The sequence below is a fragment of the Pristis pectinata genome, chromosome 5 (assembly GCF_009764475.1).
Source record: "Pristis pectinata isolate sPriPec2 chromosome 5, sPriPec2.1.pri, whole genome shotgun sequence".
Classification (NCBI taxonomy): domain Eukaryota; kingdom Metazoa; phylum Chordata; class Chondrichthyes; order Rhinopristiformes; family Pristidae; genus Pristis; species Pristis pectinata.
In genome coordinates this window covers 53,273,563-53,299,445 of record NC_067409.1, presented here as the reverse complement: position 1 = coordinate 53,299,445, position 25,883 = coordinate 53,273,563, and the positions used below count along the sequence as shown (strand labels likewise).

The 25,883-nt window shown below is 41.5% G+C and overlaps 2 protein-coding genes across 6 annotated transcripts in view; one reads left to right on the top strand and one right to left on the bottom strand.

Annotated features, from left to right (window-relative positions):
- Positions 1-4,733, bottom strand: part of invs (inversin) — a 356,685-nt gene extending 351,952 nt beyond the window's left edge. For 3 of the 5 annotated variants that reach the window (XR_007956423.1, XM_052016840.1, XM_052016843.1), the window contains exon 1: positions 4,662-4,733. The gene's annotated coding sequence lies outside the window, so the exon portion shown is untranslated. The remainder of the gene's footprint in view (positions 1-4,661) is intronic. The other 2 variants (XM_052016841.1, XM_052016842.1) reach the window with 2 other exon arrangements.
- A 173-nt stretch (positions 4,734-4,906) lies between these two features.
- Positions 4,907-25,883, top strand: part of erp44 (endoplasmic reticulum protein 44) — a 64,842-nt gene continuing 43,865 nt past the window's right edge. The window contains exon 1 of the mRNA XM_052016502.1: positions 4,907-5,035. Coding sequence (XP_051872462.1) covers positions 4,976-5,035 — 60 coding nt within the window. The 5' untranslated portion in view covers positions 4,907-4,975. The remainder of the gene's footprint in view (positions 5,036-25,883) is intronic.

The window sequence follows — 25,883 nt, the reverse complement described above, 5'->3', positions numbered from 1 at the left end:
CAATGACCAGCACTTTTGTTTTGCTGATATTGAGGGAAAGGTTGTTGTCATGACACCATGTCACTAGGCTCTCTATCTCCTTCCTTCCGGTACTCCGATTTATCGCTATTTGAGATTCGGCCTACTACGGTGGTATCATCTGCAAACTTGTAGATGGAGTTAGAGCAGAATCTGGCCACACAGTCATGAGTCTATAGGGAATCAAGTAGGGGGCTAAGGATGCAGCCTTGTGAGGTACCAGTGTTAAGAATAATTGTGCCGGGGGTGTTGCTGCTTACCCTTACTGATTGCAGTCTGTTGGTCAGGAAGTCAAGGATCCAGTTGCAAAGAGAGGTGTTGAGTCCCAGGTCTCTGAGTTTGGAGATGAGTTGGCTTGGAATTATAGTATTGAAGGCAGAGCTGTAGTCAAGAGACAATAGCCCAACATAGGTGTCTTTACTGTCTCCACTCCAGAGACGAATGTAGGGCCAGGGAAATGGTATCCGCCATAGACCTGTTTTGGTGGTAGGTAATTTGCAGTGGGTCGAGGTTGTCTGGGAGGCTGGAGTTAATGTCTGCCATGACCTGCCTCTTGAAGCACTTCATAATGGTGGATGTCAGAGCCACCAGGCTGTAATCATCAAGGCACGTTACAGTGTTTTTCTTGGGTCCTGGAATGATAGTAGTCTTCTTAAAGCAAGTGGGAACCTCAGATTGAAGAAGGGAGGGGTTAAAAATGTCTGCAAATTCCCCTGCCAGCAGATCTGCACAGGATATAAGAACACGGCCGGGGACACCATCCAGGCCAGATACTTTCCATGGGTTCACTCTCTGGAAGGCTGATTTTACATCCCCAATGGTGACTGTGGGTTTCAGGTGCATTGGAGGCTGTCAGGGCAGATGGTGACATTCCAACCCCTTTCTGTTTAAAATATGTATGGAATGCATTAAGCTCATCAGGAAGAGATGTGCTATTCTGTGATACTGCCCAACTTTGTTTTGTAGCTTGTTATAGCATGTAAGCCCTGCCAAAACTGTCCACTGGTCTGGGACTCAATTTTGGACTGGTATTGTCTCTTGGCATCCCTGATAGCTTTACAGAGGTTGTATCTCGATTTCTTAAAAAGGTCAGAGTCACCTGATTTGAACGCCACTGGACTTCAGTAGGGAGTGGATCTCCTGGTTCATCCATGGTTTCCAGTTTGGGAACATCTGGATTGTCCTCTTCGGTACACAGTCCTCTACACACTTGCTGACAAAGTCCATGACGAGGGTGCCATACTCATCTAGGCTGGCTCCAAGTCCTTGAACATGAACCAGTCTACTGACTCAAAGCAGTTGAATAGAAGCTCATCTATTTCTTCAGATCAGCACTGTACAATTTTTGTACTGAATCCTCCTGTTTCAGCTTCTGCTTTTAAGCTGAGAGGAGCATAGCCTGGTGGTCTGATTTTCCAAAGTGTGGGTGTGGGTGTGGGTGTGGGGGTGCGTGTGGCTCAGTACTGATGGTTGTGTAGCAATGGTCAAGGGTGTTTGGGCCCCTGGTGGGATAGGAGACCTGCTGGTAATATTTTGGTAACAGACGCTTGAAGTTGGCCTGGTTGAAGTCACCGGTTATGAAGAAGAGGGCCTCAGGGTAACCCACTTCAAGGCTGTTGATCACAGAGTACAGTTCAGTGAGTGAAGGCTTCATGTTGGTCTGGGGTGGGAATGTAAACTGCCATCAGGATAGCTGAAGTGAACTCCCGTGGCAGGTAGTATGGATGGCACCCCACCATTAGATATTCCAAGTCGGGTGAACAAGAACTCACCAGAACAGTCACATCCAAGCAGCATGAGGAGCTGCTTTTGAGACTGTAATTAACGGGGTGGAAAATAGGAAACCAACAATTTGAATTTCTAAAAGGCATACAATAAGGTGCCATAAGGTTACTGGCCGAGGGGTCATGGTATTGAGGGTAAGATAATGGCATGGATTGGTTAAATGAAGAAAACATACTCAAGTTGAAAAGCTGCAACCAGCAGAGTGCTGCAAGAATTACTGCTGGGCCCATTTATATACACATTAATGACCAACACTTGGACGTACCATATTGAAGCTTACTGACAATTTAAATATAGCAAATAGCAAGTAGCAACAAAGATCCTGTAAAAGCGAAAGAGACAGGTTAAGTGACATTTGAGGATATGCACTTTAGTAGGAAAAACAAAAATTCAAATTATATAAATGATGTGAAGCTATTAAATGCTGATATTCAGAGAGACCTTGATGCCCTCATACACACAACACAAAGTTAGCGTGCAGATACAGCAGGCAATTAACAAGGCAAAAAAGGGCATTGGCCTTTGATGCTAAGAGGAAGGAATACAAAAATAGGGAATTTGACTCCTAATGTACAGGAGTTTAGTGAGTCCACATCTGGAAGATGATGTACAGTTTTGTTTTCCTCATTTTGGGAATGCTTTGCAACAGTGTGGAAAATGTTCAAAGGATCAATTCTTGGATTGAAGAAGTTATTTTAGGAGAAAATGCATCAGATCAAGTCTACCATTTTGATGAATGATGGATAATCCTATTGAGGAAGACAAGTTTCTGAAGAAGCTTGACAGTGGTGATGCTTGAGAGAATGCAAGTGAGGATATTTCCTCTACTACAAGAGTCATTAATTACAAGAATGCTCTCTGGATGAGGAGTTGCCCATTTAAACCAGAGAAGGAATTTCTTCTTCTAGAGAGTTGCAAATCTTTGAAAACTAACCCAGAGAGCTACAATTGTGTGGAACAGATCACACTGAACCAGTCCTGCTGCCCTGTATCACTCCCCAGAGTCCCCATCCACCAATTTTTGTCTTGGACAGAAGAGTTCAGATCTTGCTGAGCTAATCCGATTCAGTCGACCTGATAAGGAAATGTTGATGCTTCTTGATCAGAAGCAGGAACGTTTGCTGATGACTGCACAATGTTCAATTCCATTCACAACTCTTTGATAAATGAAGCATGCAACAAAAGCCAGGCATGGACAGATAAAAGCCAAGTAATGTGTGTGCTAACTAACTACCAGACAATAACCACAACCACCAAGACAATGTCTAATGACCCATCTCTGACATTCAATGGCACTACCATTGCCGAGTTCCTCACCATCAACATTCTGGGTGGGAGGGGTCAATGACCAGAAAGTCAGCCAGACCAGTGTTACAAATACTGCATCTGCAACAGCAAGTCAAAAGATGGGCATCCAAAGTAAGCAACTTAACTCCTGACAACCCACAGTCTTTCCACCACTGACAAGGCTCAAGAGCATGATATGATATTCTCCATGGGCCTGGATGACAGCACCCACAACTGCACTAGCTCAACATCATCCAGGTCAATGCAGCCCACTTGAACTGCAATCCATCCACCACCTAAACCATTTATTCAAAATATCTACAAAATGCATCGCTGCAGGCAATGTATAGCAATTGATCCAGAAGCATCAATGTTCCCTCATCAGGTAGAATGAATTGAATTAGCTCAGCAATATCTATGTTCTTCTGTCCCAGGCAGAAATGAGCAACTCTGATATCACCTCTCAAAGCCATAGCCTCCACCATCAAGAGGACAAGGGCAAGAAGTGCTTGGACACACCACCAGCTACAGGATCCCCTCCAAGATGGGCATTATATTTCCATGTCAGCATATTACAAGATAGGCAGAGCAATGGCAGATTCTATTTAATCCTGATGTGTGAAGTGTTGAACTTTGAGAGATCTAATGAGGGCAAAACATTCGTAATGACTGGTAGGGCTCCGGGGAGTACCGAGAAATAATTGGACCTTGGTGTAAAAGTCTAAGGATCTCTGAAGGCAGCAACACAGGTAAATATGGTGATTAAGGCAGCATGCAAGACATAATCCAGGCATAGAATATAAGAGCAGGGAGGCTATAGTACAAATTTGTAAAGCATTGGTTAGGCCATAGCTCGGGTAGTTCTGCTCGCCACACTGTAGGAATGTCTTGATTGCACGGCAGAGGCGGCAGAAAAGATTATCCTGGATGTTGCCTGGGATGGAGCGGTTCTGGTCTAAGTCTCTCATATCACACCTTGGTAGGAATGCCCACGTTGCAAAAGGGTAAATATACAATGCCATCCAACAGCATCACTGGAATACCTTCTCCATAAACTCTGCAGAGATGCAAGAAGATGGCTCACCACCAGGCTAAGTTGGGACGCAACGTCCGCATTTTTTAAAACGAAAATCCCCTTCTTAAACCTTAAAAGTTATTATGGTCAGTATCTGCAAAATATTCCCTATTCTGGCACCACTATGCTTACTCATTCGCAATCTCTTCACTGAATCGAACAGGCCTTTTGTCGTTGGTAGCTTTAATCTATGGCGAGCTGTTCCAAACACAAAATAACTCATCAACAAACACTTTTTTAAAAAAAGGATTCAGCGTCAATCATACCAATAGGAATTACAAATTATTTTCATTTAGGAAATAAAACATCAGGGTGGCGTTAATCCACGTTGGTCACACTCTGTATTGGTGCGTCGTTGTTTACATGGAGTAAAAGGCCCAGGGAGGGAAAAAAGAACTTGACGATAACTTTACAACTTTGAGTTCTCTTTGCTTCATTCATGCGACAGCACAGACAACGGCCACACACGGTGTCCGAATTAAGGAAATCAACTCACTAGTTTACTCTCCAGCAGCAGAACTCCAGCTGTAAATTAATTTTCTTACCAACAAATTTTTTTCCCCCAAACTTCCCCTCCTCTGCAGCCAGCAGCGCGCCGCATTCTGGTACTTGTAGTCTTACGACAGCCGTGGCCTCAGAACTACCAGTGGCGCAGATGGTCGGAACTACAACTCCCAGCGTGCCGAGCGCCGAACAGGACGTGGTTGTGCACCGTTTCTTTTATACGCCGCCAGACGGCGGGGTTCTGGTTCCGGGGGTGATCTGTGGTCTAAGTGGAGCTGTGTGGAGCGCGGTCAGCACACCGGTACCATGACGCTTTCAGCGGCTCTGCTGCACAGTGACTCCATCAGGCACATCCTCCTCCTGCTGGTGAGTCTCGCATTGCCTTTGTATCTTTCGGTTTGGTGCCTGGGCTCGGAGCGGGGCCTCGGCCTAGCGCCGGCCCCAGAAGAGGAGGAGAGTCGCCGAGCTCCAAGCTGCCGCCGCCGCAGTGGGCGCAAACGGCATATCGAGGCTCTGCCTCGGCCTCCGCGCTTGGAGCCGGTACTGGGCCTGCACTACACGATCTTTTATGTTTTATTAGATGTCCGGCCCTAGCTGTGGCCCGGGCAGTTGCCATCCCCTAGGGGTTCAAGCACTGGGGAAGTACCTCGACTCCGGCATTTCACAGGGACGTGAATGGGATTTTAAAAAAAGCAATTTAAAGTCAGTCTTATCTTCTCTCTAACTAAAGCCAAACATTTCCAACGATCTTTAAGTTACTTCCATCTGTCGGCTTAGGTCTCTCCCGGAACTCGTGAGGTTGGGCTGGTCGGTTGTTGTGTCCGCCTTTCATAGGCTGATATTTTGGTCCAGGCACCCGGAAACGGGGAGCGTTCGGTATGGTGTCTTCGCCATACCAACGTTTATCTGTGGCATACAAAAGCTACTCCGGAAAAGTTTATTGAAATTACTTGTTTTTTTTAATCATACTTAATCACGTAAGAAATGGGGCTAGAAGTGGGGCATTTGCCCCCAGAGCATGCTTCATCTCCTTGTCCCTCAATGGCATTAATATGTAGAAATCTATCGACCTCTTTTGAAAATAATCATACCAGGTAACTGAATTTATATGGCACCAAAAAAATCGCGCAAGGAATTGTAGAGCAAAGTATTTGGACAGAAAAGGCTATGGAACTGAAGGACAAAAAGTTGGATGAAAATATTTGTAGGGGAAGGAATACGAATGGCTGGAGACCACTATGAAGAAAATTCCAGTGTGTGACACAGGCTTGCTGTTGGAGGTGCATAAGGATTGGTACAAGAAATAGAGCTGAAGAAAATAATTTTCTTGTGTTAGAGAAGCAAGGTGCAAGGCCACAGATTTAAAATTTTAAATTGGGTATTGTGAGAATGAAACTTAATACCTGACTAGATATGAACAACTTTGAGTAATCTGGTTAATGGAAAATAGGGAGGAGGATATTGTGAATGTATGGGAACATGGTTATGGCAAACGTAGATTTCAATAGCTTCTGATCTTGGGGAGAGATCGAAGTAAGCTATCTTTCTAATGGAGAGAATATTCAGTCAGAAAATCAGTTGGATTGCTGAGTTTGAGAGCAATTTAATTCAAAGCATGGACAGAAGATTGAATGGAAATAATATCAAGTGTGCAGAGCTTTTGGCAGGATGATGGTTTAGTCTTGCAAACACTTGAAGTGAAGTCAGATGCAGGATCACCATGACAACCTTCTGGTTTTCATGCTGTAGACTTGAACTCTCAATAATAATTATACTCTTCCAGTTTGGCTTGAACATTGTCACCCATAAGAATGTTAAAAATGTGTTCTTTCCAGAAAATACTGGAAAACCTGACCAGTTACTACTTCATTGTCAAACTCCCAACCTTTGGAAAGTGACATGTTGGTAAATTGGTTTATTGTCACAGGTACAGCAAAAAACTTTGTTTTACATACAGATCATTTCATCACATCTGTGCATTGAAGTAGTACCAGGGAAAAGCAATAACAGAATTCAGAATAAAGTCAGGTACAGAGCAAGTACAAGCAGACAATAAGGCGCAAGACCAGGATGAGGTAGATTGAGGTCAAGAATCGATCTTATCGTACTAGGGGACTGTTCAATGGTCTTGTAACAGCAGGATAGAAGCTGTCCTTGAGCCAGCTGGTATGTGCTTTCAGGTGCTTGTATCTTCTGCCTGATGGGAGGTGGGGGGTGGGGGGAGAGAAAAATGTCTACAGTGGGTGGGGTCTTTGATTATGCTGGCTGCTTTACTGAGGCAACGAGAAGTGTAGACAGCGTACGTGGAGGGAAGGCTGATTTTCGTGTGCTGAGCTATGTCCATAACTGTCTCTGTTGGTCAACTTGCATTCTGTCAGGACTACTAAACTCAACCCCTAGTACACAAAAGCAGTAGCTAAATCCTAGAGCTCAACTGGAATTGACTGTCCCTGAAATCCAGCCAGCATTTGGCTGAATATGATGTTAAGGAGTCCTGGAAAAAAATTAACATAATTGGAATTGGTTGGAGAGATCGCTATAGGCTAACTTTTTGTTTGGCAAAAGGCAGATGGTGGTGGGAGACTGTTGAGGTTCTGGATCAAATCATAGAGCCCAGAAGCCAGCCCTTTGGCTGGCTCAGTCCACGCCAACCATTAAGCTTTACACAAATCTCGTTTTATTTTCCCACATTCCCATCAACTTCCCACAGATTCTACTGCCTGCTTGCACACTTGAGACAATTTATTGTCCAATTAAGCTACCAACTTGCACATCTTTGGGATGGGGGAGAAAACCAAAGCACCTGGGGAAACCCATGCAGTCATAGGATGCGCAAGCTCCACGTAGAACACAAAGTCAGTATTGAACTCTGGTTGCTGGAGCTAAGAGGCAGTGGCTCTGCTTTTCCTTCCCACCATTTTCACTAGTCCATTCATCGTTTCTTGTGCCACACATTAGATAATGTTTTATCTAATTCCCTTCATTATTCACTGAATTCACAATAACAAATCCTCTAGCATCCACATCCTGATTCTGCAGTGAGTAGTGGAGGCAATGAGAATTGAGATGAGCACTTGAAATGCCAATAAGGGGCAAGGCCATGATGAGGTATCTTAAGGTCAAGAGTCCATCTTGTCAAACAAGGGGACCATTCAATAGTCCTATAACAGTGGGATAGAAGCTGTCCTTGAGCTTGGTGGAATGTGCTTTCAGGCTTTTGTATCTTCTGCCTGATGGGAGGGGGGCAAAGAGAATGTCTGGGGTGGATGCAGTAATTGATTATGCTGGCTGCTTTACCGAGGCAGCATGAAGTATAGACAGAGTCCATGGAGGGGAAGCTGGTTTCTGTGATGTGCTGAGCTGCGTCCACAATTCTCTAAAGTTTCTTGGGGTCACGGGCAGAGCAGTTGCCATACCAAGCTGTGATGCACCTAGATACATTGCCTTCTCTGGTGCATCAATAAAAATTGGTGTGGGTCATAGTGGACGTGCTGAATTTCTTTAGCCTCCTGAGGAAGTTGAGGTGCTGGTATGCTTTCTTCACTGTGGTGTCTGTGGTTGGGCCAGGACAGTCCGGTGATGTTTACTCCTAGGAACTTGAAGCTCTCAACCATCTCCATCTCAGTACCATTGATGACAACAGGTGTGTGTGTATTGTTCCCTTCCTGAACTTTGGGGAGTATGAGGTGGACCTGAATTGCAAAGAGAGATTGTATAGACGAGACTTTATTCCCTGGGGATTGAGGAGTGACCTGATAAAGGTGTATAAGATCATGAGGGCACAGACAGGGTGAAAGCAGTCTTTTGACCAGCGAAGGGGTGCTTAAAAGCAAGAGGACATGGGTTTAAGATCAGAGGTGAGTGATTTTTAAAAGGAATCAGGCAGTTTCTTTAGGCAAGGAGTGGTGTATAGGAGTGAGCTGCCAGAAATAGTGGTTGAGGTGGGTGCATTAGCAACATTTAAAAACCATCTTGATAAGTACATGGATAGGAGGGGTTTTAGAAGACTGTGGGCCAAATGTGAGCAGATGGGACTAGCTCTCTGGGCAACAGCATGGATAAGTTGGGCCGAAGGACCTGTTTCCATGCTATATGTCACTATGACTAAGCCAATGACCAGCTCTTTTGTTTTGCAAACATTGAGGAAAAGATTGTTATCGTGACACCATCCTACTTGGTTCTGTCTCCATCCTATACTCTGACTTGTTGTTGTTTGAGCTTCAGCCCACTACGGTGGTGCTATCTGCAGATTTGTCGATGGAGTTAGAGCAGAGTCTGGCCATGCAGCCATGAGCGTGTAGGGAGTAAAGTAGGGACTGAGGACGCAGCCTTGTGGGGCATTAGTGTTGAGAATAATTGTGGCTGAGGTGTTGCTGCCTATTCTTGCTGATTGCAGTCTGATGGTCAGAAAGTAAAGGATCCAGTTGCATCGGGAGGTGTTCTTCTGAAGTCACTAAAGCAATTTAGGATGACTGTTTTGTATGAATAGCTTCTGGCTATGCTCTCCCTTGGAAACGGAAACATCCTCTAGGTATCCATTCTATCTAAATCTTTTGTCATTTGAGCTATTGCTATTAAATCACCTATTGGCTTTTGTTCCTTGTATGTTGACCCCTGCATTTCTTGTAACATTCTTGTATATCTTCTCTGCATACTCTCCCTTGCCTATTTTACCATTTCATATGGTGACCAAAAGTGTGGTTTAACTGAGGCTCCTGTAAGTTTAGCAGAACTTCCCTTTTTTCAAAAGTGTAACAGACTGTAAGTGATTTGTGTTTGTACTCCAATATCCTCTTTCCCCTGACTCTCATTTAAAATAATAAATATCCCCCTCCATTCTACCAAATATAGCATTTTGCATGCATCTGTAAATCACTTGGTAATTCTGCCAATTTAATGTCCTCCTGGAACTTGTGCAGTGCCCCTTGCTATTGACTGTCATTGTATTTATCATCCACAAATTTAGAAATTGTGTCCACCAAAACAGTTGGCACAATGCAAGCTCAGACTAATGAATTTGCAGAAATGGTTTGTATTTGACTCAATCGTGTACAAGTTCTGTTATCTTAAATCATGCAGCCACAAACCAAACTTTATAGAACTAATTACTGAACAGACATTAGTTAGGTTTTAGTTTATAATTTTGATGTGCTGTCTTTATCTCATTGAAAGTCAATGTATGGCAGGCACAGTAGCATAGTGGTTAGCATAATGCTTTACAGCACCAGCAACCCGGGTTCAAATCTGGCCACTGTCCGTAAGGAGTTTGTACGTTCTCCCCGTGTCTATGTGGGTTTCCTCCAGGTGCTCTGGTTTTCTCCCACATTCCAAAGATGTACAGGTTAGGAAGTTATGGGCATGCTATGTTGGTGCCAGAAGCGTGGCGACACTTGTGGGCTACCCCCCAAAATCACTACGCAAAAAGATGTATTTCACTGTGTGTTTCGATGTACATGTGACTAATAAAGATCTTAAGTATAGCTGAAACACCAGAACAGTGCAGGGAAGAAAATAAATCAACCTTTAATAATGTGTCAAATTACTGGAAGAACTAAATTGCAAATGATGTGGAAAATCAAGAGCAAAATAATGTAGACACAAGAGACCAAGATAAGTGCAATTATTGGAAGATGTGATCTATCCATGGCCTAGATATACCAAAAGGATGAGAAAATAGTGGAGAAAGTTGGATGCATCAGAAAGGAAACGACAAGGAAACTCCAAGCCAAGTATATTCAATACAGAGGTTTTTTTCTGAAAAAAGTCCATACCAAGATCCTTGCTGTGATGAAGGATCTCCAAAAATTCCACCACTTTCTTTCCCAACTCTGGCTGCTTTCAAAGTTGAACTATGCTTTTATGCAGTTTTAGCATCTGTTATTTCTCCATCAAAATGTCACTGTGTTCACCTGTGAAACCTCAGATCAATGCCCCATTTCGTGCATCTCTCTGTGACCCACAATCATACCTTTTTCCTTTGTTTCCCTTTTATATTTTGCCATTTGAGGAAAGGAAATGTGCATTGATGATGAGGAAAAATCAGCAATTCAATGAAATAACAAATATAATTGGTTTTGTGGAACAGAAAATTCAGCCAACTTCTGAACAACAAACAACATTTTAAAAAAAACTAATCTATCTGTGATGTTGATGAATATCTCAAGACAGTTTTTATGCTCTTGAGAGCAGTTCCATAAGGTCTTTAACATTTGGCTAAGAGGGGATTCAGATGTATCATCTGGAAAGCAGCATTGCTGATGGTACAGCAATAACTTGTTGTTACACTTGAATACCAGTGTCAGTTTTGGATTTGAGTCTTCAGGCTGGCATGTGATCCTGGATTCCACCAGATCTGCTGAGTGAGCTAAAGTTGACATTATGGTGAGCTTCAGCATCAAGATAAAAATGCACCCTAACCAAGTCAGGAGAAACTGGCTGTGATTGTGCTTTTATGTTAGAACTTGGTGTTCTGGAACATGGTAATCTATTTTCGACGGTACTTCTGTCACAGCTTTGATTTACATTTTGAACTTGCGTTACAATGGGTTTAGAAATGTAGGCTTGGTATGATCTAATGATCTAATAAGGACAACTAACATGGGATTGGAAATGGGAAGATGTCTGTTAAATTTAATTGGGCTCTTTAAGGGCACAGTAGCTCTGCTATGAAGGACATTCGGTGCTGTGTAAGTGGATTTTAAAAGTTGCATGCTAAGTGTATTTTGGACAAGCAATCTCGATTAAGATGATATTGAAGGAAACTGATAGTACACATAGCAGAATAAAAGGCAGAAATAGAAAGCAATGTGTGATATTTGGCCACCCTTCCTCCCTGTATTTTTTACTTTCCCTTTCATCTTGTTTTATATGTGTACTCGTGAAAGTTGAACATGGGTTAAGAGGAAACAGGTTTATTATATGGACAACTTGAGAATCTAGAGGGTTGTAAAATGTATATAAAATATATAAATATGTTGGGCAGATTACTATTGTCTGATACTTGAGAAATGAGGTAATAATTTTGGGGAGAATTAATAAAACATTCCCTGTTGTGATACCAAGGATAAAGGTTTAGTTTTGAAGAGATGAAAGAGCTTGGACTCTTTTTCAAACAGAAAAGAAGATCTGAATGTATGAGAGGGAACATAAAATGCTGGAGATTCTCAACAGATTAGGAGTACCAGTGGTGAGAGAAACAGTTAATTTCTCTGACCTTTCATAAGTTGTTAGCACATGGAATGCCTTATGAAAAACAGTGGCAGATATAATTGATTATAGTCTTTCAAAGAGAAGTGGATAAGTATTTGCAAAAGGGAATTTCAGTTGGAACAAAAGTCAATATATCTTTATAGAACAGGCAAAATGGTCCAGATGGCTACCTCATGCAGTAAATTTATGTAATTGAACATATTCTTTCATTTTAACTGTAATCTGGCATGCTTTCCACATTTGAAGATTTTGTATTTGAATGCAAGCTGAATTGGCTTCTCACCAGTTGAACATGCATGTTCTGAACATCCTGCATTTTAAGGATATTGCCTTGAATAAATAGCACTTGAAAATCTTTGCCAAAATTAATGAATAACTTTGTCTTATTGTCACTGAAAACAGCACTTGTCTGCTTAAATGTTTGTTGCCTATCATCTTGATATTTTTGATAATGACTGATTCGATGTTCAATCATTTTTGCAAAGTATGTCTGCTAATAAATCCTGCTTGAGTGTCATACCTAAGAATAAAATAACATGCTGATAGAAATATAACTGCCCTTGCTTAAGAATCCATTTTTATAATATCTCTCATCATGGATTCCATACATTCAACAACTATCTTGAGCTGCTTCATCAATTACAGTCCCTCCATTATGTTAGAATTGGTGTTTGATTGTGTTATTGTTCACCTTCATTAATGAATACTCAGTGAAGCGTTTCATACCCAAATACTGCAAAATCTAGACCAAGTTTAGAAGTGGATTAGTAAGAAAAAAAATAGTTATTCAATTCATGGAAATGCCAGTTACTCACTGGCCTTTTCGAAATGGCAGGAGTATAAACCACTTCCCCTTTTATTTATTGGCATATAATTGGGAATTCTCTTCCAATCAACCCTTGCCATTGACCACAAGTTGTGTTCCTTGTCCATAGATATTTAAGGAGTGATCTAATTAAAAGGCCTGAGTTATAGGGAGAAGTTGGGCAGACTCAGACTTCATTCCTTGGAGTGTGGAAGACTGAAGGGTGACCTTGTAGAAGTGTACAAAATCATAAGGGGCATAGGGTGAAAGCAGTCTTTTTCCCCAGAGAAAGGAACTCAAACTAGAGGGCATAGGTTTAAGGGTGAGAGGGGAAAGACTAAAAGGGACTTCAGGGCAACTTCATGCAGAGGGTAGTACATAAATGGAATGCGCTGCCAGAGAAAGTAGTTGAGGCAGATACAATAATGGCATTTAAGATCTTTGATTAATTTTATGGATGGGGGAAGGTTTAGAGGGATATGAGTCAAACACTGGCAAATGAGACTAGCTTGGGTGGGCACCTTGGTCAGCATGGATGGGTTGGGATGAAGGGCCTGTTCCCATGCTGTATTATGCTGACTCTAAAAGTTATCAGTGATATCCCAAATGCTGCTTCTGTATTTGGGCCATGGATTAATGGAATGCTGCTGGTCAAAGAGGCCCTGAGAATATCCTTGAATCTTTCTTCCTTCCCCCATCAACTTGGTAATCAGTTATAATGCAGGTGGGAGTGGTGTCTGTTTCAGGAGGCTGGAATCAGGCAAGCAAGTGAAGTGACCTGCCTACTGGCATTTTTTTTGCACCACTTCAGTTTGCACTACTGTACTTTACACCATTATGTTTCATTCTTGTCACTATTTATTGTATTTATTATTACCTATTTATACTATTTGCTCTGAGCTTCACGAGCAAGGAATTAAACTGCACCCTGAATGAACCTAATTGAATCAGAAAAGATGGAGTGTATTTAGGCTGTCAATACTGAAGATGTTGACCAAGGGGAAGATGCTGCCAGTATATTTGGAGGATTCTCCAGAGGCAATGTCAACAGTAACTTTGCAATCCCTTGATGCATCTTGTAGGTGGTCCATGTCCTAAATTTGGCTACAACAGAAATTCTTCACCTTGTATCTACTTTATGATTGCATGCAAACCGTGATCTTAACCAGTAGGTTCACAACAGACCCAATCTCAGTGCTGACCATTGTTAAGCAAGGCTGTGTGATAACCCCAATGCTTTTCCTGAATCACTCTCCCAGCAGTGCTGTACCTCCTCACCTGCTTGGAGGCCATCATAATGATCTGTAATTTCTGATACCCACAAAGTATCATCACCAAATACAATTTGCTCTCCCTTGTATTCCAAAGGGACTGTTCTCTCCAGGGTTCTCTGGTTTGCTCTTCTGTTTCCCTGAAGCCCACTCTCCAAGGCACCTTCCTGTACATCAGTCTTTCCACTGTCAGGATCCCAAGCATTCCAGTGAAGCTAAATCCTCTTCCCATTCTAGTCTCTGTGGATCACACAATGTACCAATAAAGCTCAGTGTAATTTCGAGAAAACAATATTTTCTGACAGGGCACACTACAGTCTTCTGGACTCTGACTTCACTGTTTTCATGCATTCAGCGTTTTAGTTTCAATTTTCCAATATTCAGTTTTCTGCTAATTTTGGATGATTTTTTAAATCTCCCATTTGCACCTTAAATTTGTTCCTTTTTGTCTCATGAAGATTTTCCACTTGACTGTATCATTTTCTTAATCACAAGAAACTAGGAGCAGGGGAGGACCATCTGGCCTTTAAGCATGCCATGCCATTCAATATGATAATGTCTCGTATCCTTTTCTGCCATTTTTGTAAAAAAAAAGCTCTTGATTCCTCAATTTTTCAAAAATTTACCCTTTTTTTTAAATGGCTCCAGTGATCCAGCTTCCTCAACCATCAGGGCAGAGTTGGATCTCCCACTTGTGAAAACACCTCACCATCTACCATGTAATGCCCCCAAAGAACGTAGGTTTAACTTTTCTAGTTGTTTGTGAATCCCTTCTGGACCAATGGTAATGCATTGTTTCTTAAATAAGGGGATCAAAATATACAAAGTAGTTCAGATGTGGCCCATCAACAATTGTAAGAATGCTTCTGTATATTTAAGCTCTAACCCCAGCAATAAAATTCAACGTGCCTGTTTGCTGCCTTAATTACTTGCAACAGCTACCTGTTAACTTTTTCATGCACAAGTACACTGAGATGCCTCTGTTCTCCACTCATTTGCAGGCTCTTGATTTAGCCTTTTGATTCCTCCTATTGTGTAGACCTTGCACTTTTCTACTTTAAACTCCATTTGCCAATTTCACCCCACTCACTCAACCTATCCTGTTGCAGGATTCACTGACTGCAACATGCCCTTCCACCTATTGTTGCATCATCAGTGAACTTAGATGCCTTGCACTTGATTCCACTCCAATTCATTACTGTAAACAATAATTTGAGGGCCAAGAAGTGATCCTTGTGGGCACGTTGCATCTTTCCAGTCTGAAAATGATTCAATTATTGTGAGTTCCATGTGATGATCAATCTTCAGTTCATATTAACACACTTTATCATCTCCTTTCTCTTCTTTCCCTCCTTCCCCTCCCCCCCCCCCCACCTTATTAAAAGCCTTCCAGAAATCCAAATATGCAACATCTACATGATCCCTGCTATGGAGGACTCTGGTTATATCCTCAACAACTCTAGCAAATTTGTCAAATGTGATCTTTTCATTAAATCGTGATGACTTGTTTTGATTGTATTCAGCTTTAAGTGATGAGCTGTTTATTTCTTGAATATAGACTCCAGCATCTTGCTAACAAATGTTAACTGGTCTATAGTTTCCAGCTTTTTGCCTTCCTTAAACAAGGGAGTTGTATTTGTCGTTTTCCAATCCATTGGTACCTTCCTGGAACTCTAGTCTTGAAACATTTCAGTCAAGAGTTCTTCCATCCATCTCCACAGCTACTACCATTTTAAGCCCTTGGATGTAGGCCATGGGGTCCTGGTGATGTCTGCCTTTGTTTCCATTAGTTTTTCTAATACTTTGTACTGCATGATAGGGATTGCTACAAGGTCTTCCCTCCTCACCCATCTGCTTTCCTAAGGATATTTGCAGTATCCTCCACTGAAAACTGATGCAAATTATTTGCCATTTGTTTTCTCTTAATTCTCTGGTCTCGGTCTCCAGAAGCCTCTAGCTTTTCCTTTTTGTATATCCAAAGAAGCACATGCTGTTTTTGATGTTATGGTCAGTACGCTAATAATTCTTCTCCCTCATTAGCACTTTAGTCCCCCACTGCTAGTTCCTGAAAAATATCCTGCCCTCCTACTATCTTTGCCACTTCATATGTTTTTAGTTTTTGATTTAATATTTTCCTCAATTTCCTTTGTTAACCTCAGATTTTTCTCATGGAATCCCTCTTTGTGATTCGCACATTTCTGCTGAGCATTCGGAAATGGCTGCTTAAATCTCTGCCACTGCCTATCCACTGACCTTTCCTTGAGCCTATTTTCCCAGTCCAGTGTAGATAACCCTTCCTTCATCTTTTGTAATTGCCTTTATTTAGGTTGTGGACACTAGTTTTGGACTTGAGGTTTGCCTTCAAACTGTTGGAATTCTACCACTTAGTGACCATTATTTTATAGAGGATCATTAACCTCAAGATCTCTTATTAATCCTAACTCATTGCACTGATCAAATCCAAAGTAGACAATTCCTGTGTAGCTACTGTAACATAGTGCTCTAAAAACAATTCCTAATGTTCTCCACAAATTCCTCTTCCATGGTACCTTTATCACCTTGATTAATTTAATCAATACACAGATTAAAATAACCCATAATTATTCTACTTTCTTTCTTGCACACCTACCATTTTTCTGCACAAGGCAACACTGAGGGCCACTCCTGCCCATGTAGTCTTCCCCTGCTATTCTTTATTTCCATTCAAAATGATTCTATATCATGCACTGCACCTATATCATTACATACCAGCACACTGACACATTCCTTGATTAACAATGGTACCCACCTCCTTTCCATTTGCCTATTCTTTTGGAATATCAAACAGCCTGGAATACTGAATTTTCAAACCTGGTCCACTTGCAACCATATCATTGTCAGAGTTATTAAGTCAGTCATGTGCATTCATCTCTGCTATCTTATTGCAAATGTTGCATGCATTCAGAAAGAGCATTAAGCTTTGACTTCTTCCAATGTTTACTTGCTCTGGATTGTAATTCTGCCACACACTTACACTTTCTGTCCCTTCCTGTCACACTTGGATTTTCATTCTTCCCCCTCACTGATACTTGCTTAAATTTCTCATCACTTTAGTCAGCATAGCTTTGTGCTGGGCAAGTTGTGTCTTACTAATCTGAGTTTTTGGAGGAGTTGACGAAGATAATTAAAAAAAAAAGGTGGAGTTATGGATGTTGTCTACATGGATTTTAGTAAGGTGTATGATGAGGGCCCTCATGGTAGGCTCATCTAGAAGATTGAGGTGTATGGGATCCACAGTGACTTGTCTGTTTGGATTCAGAATTGGCTTGCTGATAGAAGACCTTAGTGGTTGATGGGACTTGTTCTGGCTGGAAATCTGTGACTAGTGTTCTGCAGGGATCTGTACTAGGACCTCTGCTGTTTGAGATGTGTGTGTATGAAAATGTAGATGGGTGGATTAGTAAATTCACAGATGATACAAAAATTGATGTGGATTGCTGAAGGACACAGTGGCATATAGGTCATTTGCAGATATGGGTGGAAAAATGCAAATGGAGGTAATCATGCCAAATGCAAGGTGTTGTATTTTGGGAGATCAAATGTAAAGGGACAGTACATTGTTAATGGCAAGATTCTTAACAGTGATGTATAGAGGGATCTTGGAGGTCCAAGTCAATAGCTCCTTGAAACTGGCTGCACAGGTCGATGGGGTACTAAAGGGGGCATAGTTGAGGCATTGAGTTCAAGAGTCAGTGTGTTGCAGCTTTATACAGCTCTGGTTCGGCTGCATCTGGAGTATTGCATTCAATTCAGGTTGCCCCATTATAGAAAGGTTGTGGAGGTTTTGGTGAGGGTGCAGAAGTTTGGTGGGAGGCTGCCTGGATTAGAGGACATGTGCTATAAGGAGAGGTTGGGTAAACTCAGGTTGTTTTTTCTAGAGTGATAGAAGCTGAGGAGAGACCTGATAGAAGTGTATAAAATTGAGGCATAGATAGACAGCTAGTATCTTCCCAGGGTCAAAATGTCTAATACTGGAGGGCATGCATTTAAGGTGAGAGGGGTTAAATTGAAAGGAGATGTGCAGTGGGTACCTGGAATGTCCTGCCAGGAGTGACGGTGGTGGAGGTAAATGATAAAGAATCTCTTGGGCACATGCATGTTCAGAGAATGGAGAGATATGAACATTATGTAGGCAGAAGGGATTAGTTAGGCATTTAATTACTAGTTTAAATAGTTTGGCACAACACTATGGGCTGAAGGGCCTGTTCCTGTGATGTACTGTTCTGTCTAGGGACCCTTTTTTCTCTCCCAACTACCCCACTATCTAATTTAAAGCACTACCAATAATCCTAGTAATGCAGGCAAGAGACTACAGATGCTGCAATCTGGAGCAGGAAACACAGCTGGTGAAACTCAATGCAGGCAAAGGGATGGCCAATGTTTCTGGTCAAGAGTCTGCATCAGGATTCATGATGCAGGGTCTTGATCTGAAACTGCAACCATCCCTTTCTTTTCACAGATGTTGCTTGACCCACTGAGTTCCTCCAGCTGTGTGTTTTTACCTTTTTTTTTTGTAATGCCATTCACCTGGACACTGGTTTAAGCAAAATTCAAATGAAGCCCATCTCAACAGAATAGCTATCTTCCCTCTGTACTAGTGTCAGTGTCCCATGAATCAGAGCCCACTTCTCCCACACAGATCTTTAAGCCACACATTTACTTCTCTAACCTTGTATTCCCTCTGCCAATATACTGTACATATGGTTCAAGTGCCAAGCTGGAGTTCATCCTCTTTGTGGTTCTGGTTTTCAATTTTGCTCTGAGCTGTTTGTAATCAGTCAGCAGAACCAACTTCCCAGTTTGACTTGCGTCATAAGTGCCAATGTGACCCACAAGTGGATCCTCCTCCCACTAAAGTGCTTCCCTGGCCCAGAAGAAATGTCCTTAATTCTGGCACAAGGGAGGCAACACAACCTTCAAAACTGCCCTATGACTCTTTTTTTTGCTTTCTTCCTTTCTCTCTTTCTCTCTCCTTCCTCTCCTTCTACCCCCCCCCCACCCCCCGCCCCCCAAAATATGCCATGGACAGTTTGCAGTCCCCACCCTCATCCAAACAGGGAGCAAGAACCTAGAGGGCTGAGGCTCCTGCAGAGCTATCTTCTGTACCTGCTTTTGCAGTTGCACCCTCCTGTCCCCAACCACAGATTCAAGGTAATTAATATGGGGTATGACTACTTCCTGGAACATTTCATTTAAATGAATTTCCTCCTCTCAGATGTCAGTGCCTGGGGTTCAGACTCCAGCTCAACTGTATTGAAGATCCTTAAGCAGCCAACACTTGCTGCTGATATGGCCACCATGAATCAGTGCAATCCATCAGTTCCCATATGTTGCAACTGCAACACATCACCTGACCAGCTATCTCTATTTAATTAAATGTGCGCTCTTTAACTAACGCCTCTGATTTAAGTCTCGGCCAATCTGAAGAGTCTAGGAAGAAATATCCACCAATCACCCACATACTCCCATATCCTCCAGACTGTCACATCTTTTGTTCTCTTGTCCCTTCCCTATGTCTTCAAATCTGCTGGTCATTGACCTGAAACATCAAATTTTTCTGAATACCTTTTGGGTCACAATTGTTGAAAGATGAGCATTTATTGGACAATGTCAGCAGCTTTTGGCATTCTCTACAGTAATGGTGCCTTTTTCAGGGTAACCTTTCAGTGTGATCTCAACTCATCCTTTCTGATGCTGTGGTACATGCATAACCTTTATCCATCATGACATCACATGAAGCACTGAATTACTACATCTCAATTTGGAATGCTGCCGTCTGCCATATTGCAGGCTGCAGGATTGTGCTAAGGGATGGACTAAAGCATGGTGCAGCCAAAGCAAAGATGATGTAGGGAAGGACCTACTACCACATTGAGGGATTGAGCGCTGTGTTTATGTATTTTAAAAAAACTCTCAAACACTTGGTTTGTATCATCCAAAGAGGCCACATGAGTGGCAATGATGCCTTGTACATGTGCTGCTAACATATTCCAAATGTATAGACCTGATAACACAATGTATTGATCGAACAGCACAATAAATATAAAGAAAACTATGCACTATTCTTGTATTTTGATAATTGATGAAAAATATTTTTAATGTAAAACCAAAATGGCACAAGTGAAGTTTGAAATAGAAATGCTAGAAAAGATAGCTTCATTGAAATCTGCAGGAAAATTGTTTTGATTTCTTTTTAAGAAACTTTGCAGTCAAAAAATAAACTTGCCTGTTAGCTTCCATGATATTAATTGAAATTTTGCAATTCCAGGATTTTGTCATTTATTGAATGTGGATCAATGGTAGCCCACACCACCCTCAATACATTGACAAGAAAGAAACTCCTTATTGTCTTCTATAGGTGTTTAAACTGTACAGCAGGTGAATTCCATATTCCACTGACTTTTGCAGCTACAGTGTTCAAAGATGTCAAGGCAAAGTTCACCATGCAGGAAACATCCCAAAAGTCAGCAGAGCAGTTTCCAATTGAATTCAGGCTGGCGGTACCCAATCAATGGGTCACCAGAATAACCACCCCCATTGCTACCAAAAATTAAAATTCCCTTTCAAATGTTTGTCTGTAATGCACGTTTTTTTTTACTTGTTTGAATTTCCTTTGTCTGCCACTTTCAAGTCTCCATGCCATTGTCTAGTGTACCTCTGCATATTTATACAATTTAAAACCATATCTTAAGGATGTCTATCTTGCATTCTCATTTAATGTGAACGTCAAGTTCTTTTCCCTAACTTTCTAAGCACCAGTCCACCTGAAAATAAAACTTTGAAATGTTGCTGTTGAATAACACATTTTATTTAAAAATATTGTCAGCAAATCTTAAGAGTTAATATGCAATGAGGAAACAGCAGTATAGGTGCCAGTGCCTAAGTCATTCAAACTACTTACCAGTTGATGGGCAAAAATTCTGAAATTGTGTGCCTTTGTTTAAAAACCTGCTGTTTGTTGGAATGCTGCAGGGAATCTCAGCTTTGCATGTTGATTGATAACTGTCAGACAAAATTCAGGGGTGGTTGTACCATACTTTACTCTAGGGTCTATTGCATAAAACTGGAAGAAAACAATAGAATGCAAGTCTATCACCCAGCTCTTGAGGGTAGTTGCTCAATCTCCAAGCACAACAAGATAAGCACGCATGGCTGAGTGAGAGCACGAGGGACTAGAGTGATCCATGGACACCTGTGTACTTGTACCTCAAGGCACATTCTTCAGCATGTCAATCTGGATTAGGATTGGGGAAGATAACTGAAGGGCTTTGAAATTTTAAGAAAATATTCATTAGAATAGTTTGTGCTTTGGATCTCTAGCATCTCCCTGCAGAAAAAGTCAAAACAGATTTGCTAGAAATTAGTTCAGCAATCAAACTATGCTGGGCACCAGATGTAATGCTAATTAGAAAAGCCACTGCCAGAGGGAGAGTGGATTACTAATATCCCCTTGGCACAATACATTAGAGGTGAAACCTCCATTACATGATACAAATTTTTATATGCACTGAACCACAGGAAAGCCTGTCACTGCTCAATTATTGACAGCACAGCATGTAAAGCCGGTTTAAAATGCTGCAGCGCAGGTTGGAGAGGAAAAGCTATTCTAGAAACTAAACTCTGCTTTCTTCAATATCACTGACTAAAGTGGTGTGCTTTTTGTACAGGTTATTTTAATTAAACTGGAGTTTGAAAACATGGGGCATTTAAGTGGCATTTTATATTGATAATTCCCTTTTTCAATTGCCTGAATAAATTGAAGAGAAGCAGAACACTTTTTCTGCAAAAAGCAAACCAAATCTGGAAAAATGTGAAGTGATGTACTTTGGAAGAACAAACTTGAAGGCAGAGTACAAGGTTAATGGCAGGATTCTCAGCAGTGTGGAGGAACTGAAAGATCTTGGGGTCCAAGTAAATAGATCCCTCAAAGTTGCCTCAAGTGGATAGGGTGGTTAAGAAGGCATGTGGTATGCTGGCCTTCATTAGCTGGGGGGATTGAGTCCAAGAGCCGAGAGGTAATGTTGCACCTCTACAAGAGTCTGTTTAGACCACACTTGGAATATTGTGTTCAGGTCTGGTCACCACATTATAGGAAGGATGTGGAAGCTTTTGAGAGGGTGCAGAGGAGATTTACAAAGATGCTACTGGGGTTGGAGAGCCTTTTATGAGGAGAGTTTGGACTTTTTGGAGTGACGGAGGATGAGAGGAGACTTGATCGAGGTATATAAGATTGACAGGCATAGACAGTGGGCAGCCATCATCTTTTCCCCAGGATAGCAATGGCTAAAACTGGAGGTCACCTGTTTAAGGTGTGTGAAGAAAAGTTCAGGGGAAATGTCAAAGTTTTTTTTAGAGTGGTGGGTGCCTGGAATGCACTGCTGGGGGTGGTGGTAGGGGCTGATACAATTGGGTCATTTAGGAGACTATTAGATAGGCACATGGATGAAAGAAAAATAGAGGGTTTTGGGAGGTGAAGGGGGGGGGATGGATTGAATGGGGATAAGGTTATAGGTTGGCACAACATCATGGGCTGAAGGGCCTGTTCTGTTCTAAGTGCAAATTCCACTTGAAGGGTGCAGTGCTAAACCAGTGCTGTGGGGGGGGGGGGGGGGGTGCTAGAAATATGATTAATATATTGTAATCTGTAGTTAGAGTGACAGTACTGCACGCTAGAGGGCATGGCTTATTTTTCAAGGCTCAAAATAAATTTAATACCATTGCAATCAGTATGTCAATTTCTGCTTCTCTAGACTGCAAGAGCACTTTCAACAGGAAAACAAATTTTGTTTAAATACAAATTGTGTTTAAGATGTAGGTGCAATTTAAATCCATTTCCATGTGTTTAATTTAGTGATGGCAATGGTGTGGGGGTGGGGGGAGGAGAGAGAAGCAGGGGTGGGTGACAGGTGGAGAGGTGAAGGATGATTTCCATGTAATGTAGCTGATTGACCCAAAATAAGTGAATAAGTAGACAAGGCCGAGAGGGATTATGGACCAAATGCAAGCAAATGGGACAAACTCAGACACCTTGATCAGCATGGGCGAATTGGGCTGAAGGGCCTCTTTCCATGGTGTATAGCTCTAGTGTGAAGTCTTGTGTAGATGATGGCTGATAAAGCTTTGTAGACAATCTATAGTCATTTGCATGTCGGGTGCACCATACAAGTATTTAAGGAATTGTCAAATTGTGAACACACTTTCAAGTGTAAACATTGAAGGTGATGACTTCAACATGGTCTGCTAGAATATGCATATGAAGTTTAATACTGACAAGAACAGTAATTTTGATGGGAAGAATGGAGAAAGGTCCTTTCATTTAAAGGGTTCAATTCTAAAGGGGGGTGTAGTATTCGAGAAACTGCAGAGATAACTTTTTGCATATACACAAATTTCCATGTTTTAGTTATATTATAAATAAACATGGCAACCTGTGTTTATTAATTGAGGCAGAGTACATACTGTATGTCAAGAAACTTTGTTCAACCTCAACATGGAGTTTGATTACTTGGATAAACTGGAAAAAGCTGCACTTGGATCAGAGATGGTTAATGGGTAACTTGGTGTTGAAAATGAGGGTCCAGATATTGTGAATGAAGAAGATTGTTAGAATTGTCAGAATTGTCAAGAACCAGAGGGCAAGGATTTGGGTTTATTGGAAAAAAAAACAAAGGTGACATAAGATCTTGCGCACAGTAATTATGATGAATTCACTGATGGAAGCAGGAGTCAGTCATCACTTTTGAAAAAGAATTGGGTAATTACGTTAGAAAGTTGAGACAATGGGGGAAAGAATCTGATTTTGGGTCTTATTGACCTTGCATAAAGCTGGCATAGGCACAGTGGATGATGCTTGCCTTCTGTGGTATGTATATAAAAATAGTCATGGAATGAAGATTGTATCAGTATTGGAAATTTAATGGAAAAATATAATACACATGGAGTCTTCATTACCATTCAAACACATCCATGTCTTTTGTACTCTCCTCTCCCCACCCCATCCACAGCATTCAGTAGAGGGTTGAATGAAGCCTTTGCTGTTGATCCACCTATTAACTAGTCAGTTTTGTGAACCAGAAGAGAGAATTCACTTTAAATGTGCTGTCAGTGTAGCTATTAACAATGTGTAAATTGAATATTTTTTCATAGTGCAAATGTATTTCACAGGGACATGATTTGGCCATTTAGCCCCACAAGCCTACTGCCATTCGCTTGTATCAAGCTGATCTGTAACTTAATTCCATTTGACTGCCTTAACTCCATATCTTTTGATCTTACTTCAGTCAAGCTCAGATCACAACTGTTTTGAGAAACTATTCAAGATTTCTATCACAAAATAATCTTATTATAAAGAATCCATTGAATGTTTATAATTGAAAGGATGTCACATTGATTGTATATGGAAGCCTCTTGCATTTCTCTTGCACCTTGTTTTAATCTAATTTGAGGAAAATAGATTTTTAAAAAACCAAAAGCTTGCAGTATATACAAAATCAGTGTTTGGAATTGTATCAAATTAAATGCAGTTCTCTAACCAGTGGCAGAATTGCTAATAGGATTTTGTTATTCAAGCAGTGAAGCACTTTCCTGCTGTTTTTGGTGTGGCAGCTGAGCAAACTACAGCTGCACATTCCCTCCCTACAACCAGAACCCATGGGATAGTGATGCATGTGTTAAATTGTCATCATCATGGTCATTATATCTGATGTGGAAAAAAGGCAAAGTGATGGAACAGTTATGCCAGAACATCAATAAATTTTGCTAAAACTTTTAAAAAGATGGTGCGATTAGATTTCAGTAATAAATGAGTGAAAGACATTTTCTGATTCACTGTGTTAAACTATATTGTCCCACACTATAAATTGACTTGGATATTTCATCAACCTGATAAAGAATTGGTTTTCTTCACTGCACCCTCTCCCCATGATAAGTTTTTCTTCACCAGAGCTTGTAATTAGATTTCAATGTTTAGAGCAAGGTTTTATTACAACGTTAGGGTGTTGTACACAGATGAAATGAGTTCTTGTGTTGACAACCTTTTACTCATTCCTTTCATGTTACTGTCTGGAAGTAATGTGTTGAACATTCTTGCAGTTGTCAGCTCGTGCTCACTCTGAAAGTCTGTTTCTATGGGAAACTAAGCCAGGTATTTTTCTCACATGCAATCGATTGCTGGTAATGGGATGCAGTTCCAGAAGTGCCATGAATGCAAAGGTACATGGGACATGTAAAGGTTTTTCTAATTGGTACAAGAAATACTTTGCCCACAATGTAAAGCATCTCCCTTTCTCGTTTTCTCCCCCAACCCCCCACAATGTTACTAACTTTTTTCCATATAATTAAATGACTAGGTCAGAGCAACACAGCATGGATGCAGGTCATTTGGCCCAATGAGTCTCTGCTGACCATGGTGCCCACCCATCTAGTACCAATTTCATGTGTTTAGCCCATATTCCTCTAAGCCCTGCCCTTCCTTGTATCTATCCAAGTGCTGCTTAAATACTATTGTACCTATCTCAACCACTTCCTCTGGCAGCTCATTCCATATACTCACCACCTCTGGTGTGTGTGTGTGTGTGTGTGTGTGTGTGTGTGGGGCGGGGGGGGGGGGGGCTGGAGTTGCCCCTTGGGTCCCTTTCAAAATCTTCCCCTCACCCTAAATCTATGTTCCCTAGTTTTGGACTCCCCTACCTGGGGAAAAGACTGCTGTCGTCCACCTATTCTATGCTTCTCATCATTTTAAACATTTCTGTAAGGTCGCCCCTCATTCTCCTACACTCCAAGGAAAAAAGACCTAGCCTGGCCAACCTCTCCCTATAACTCGGGCTTCTAGTCCTGGCAACATCCTTATAAATCTTCTCTGCACTCTTTCTAGTTTAACCATGTCTTTCGC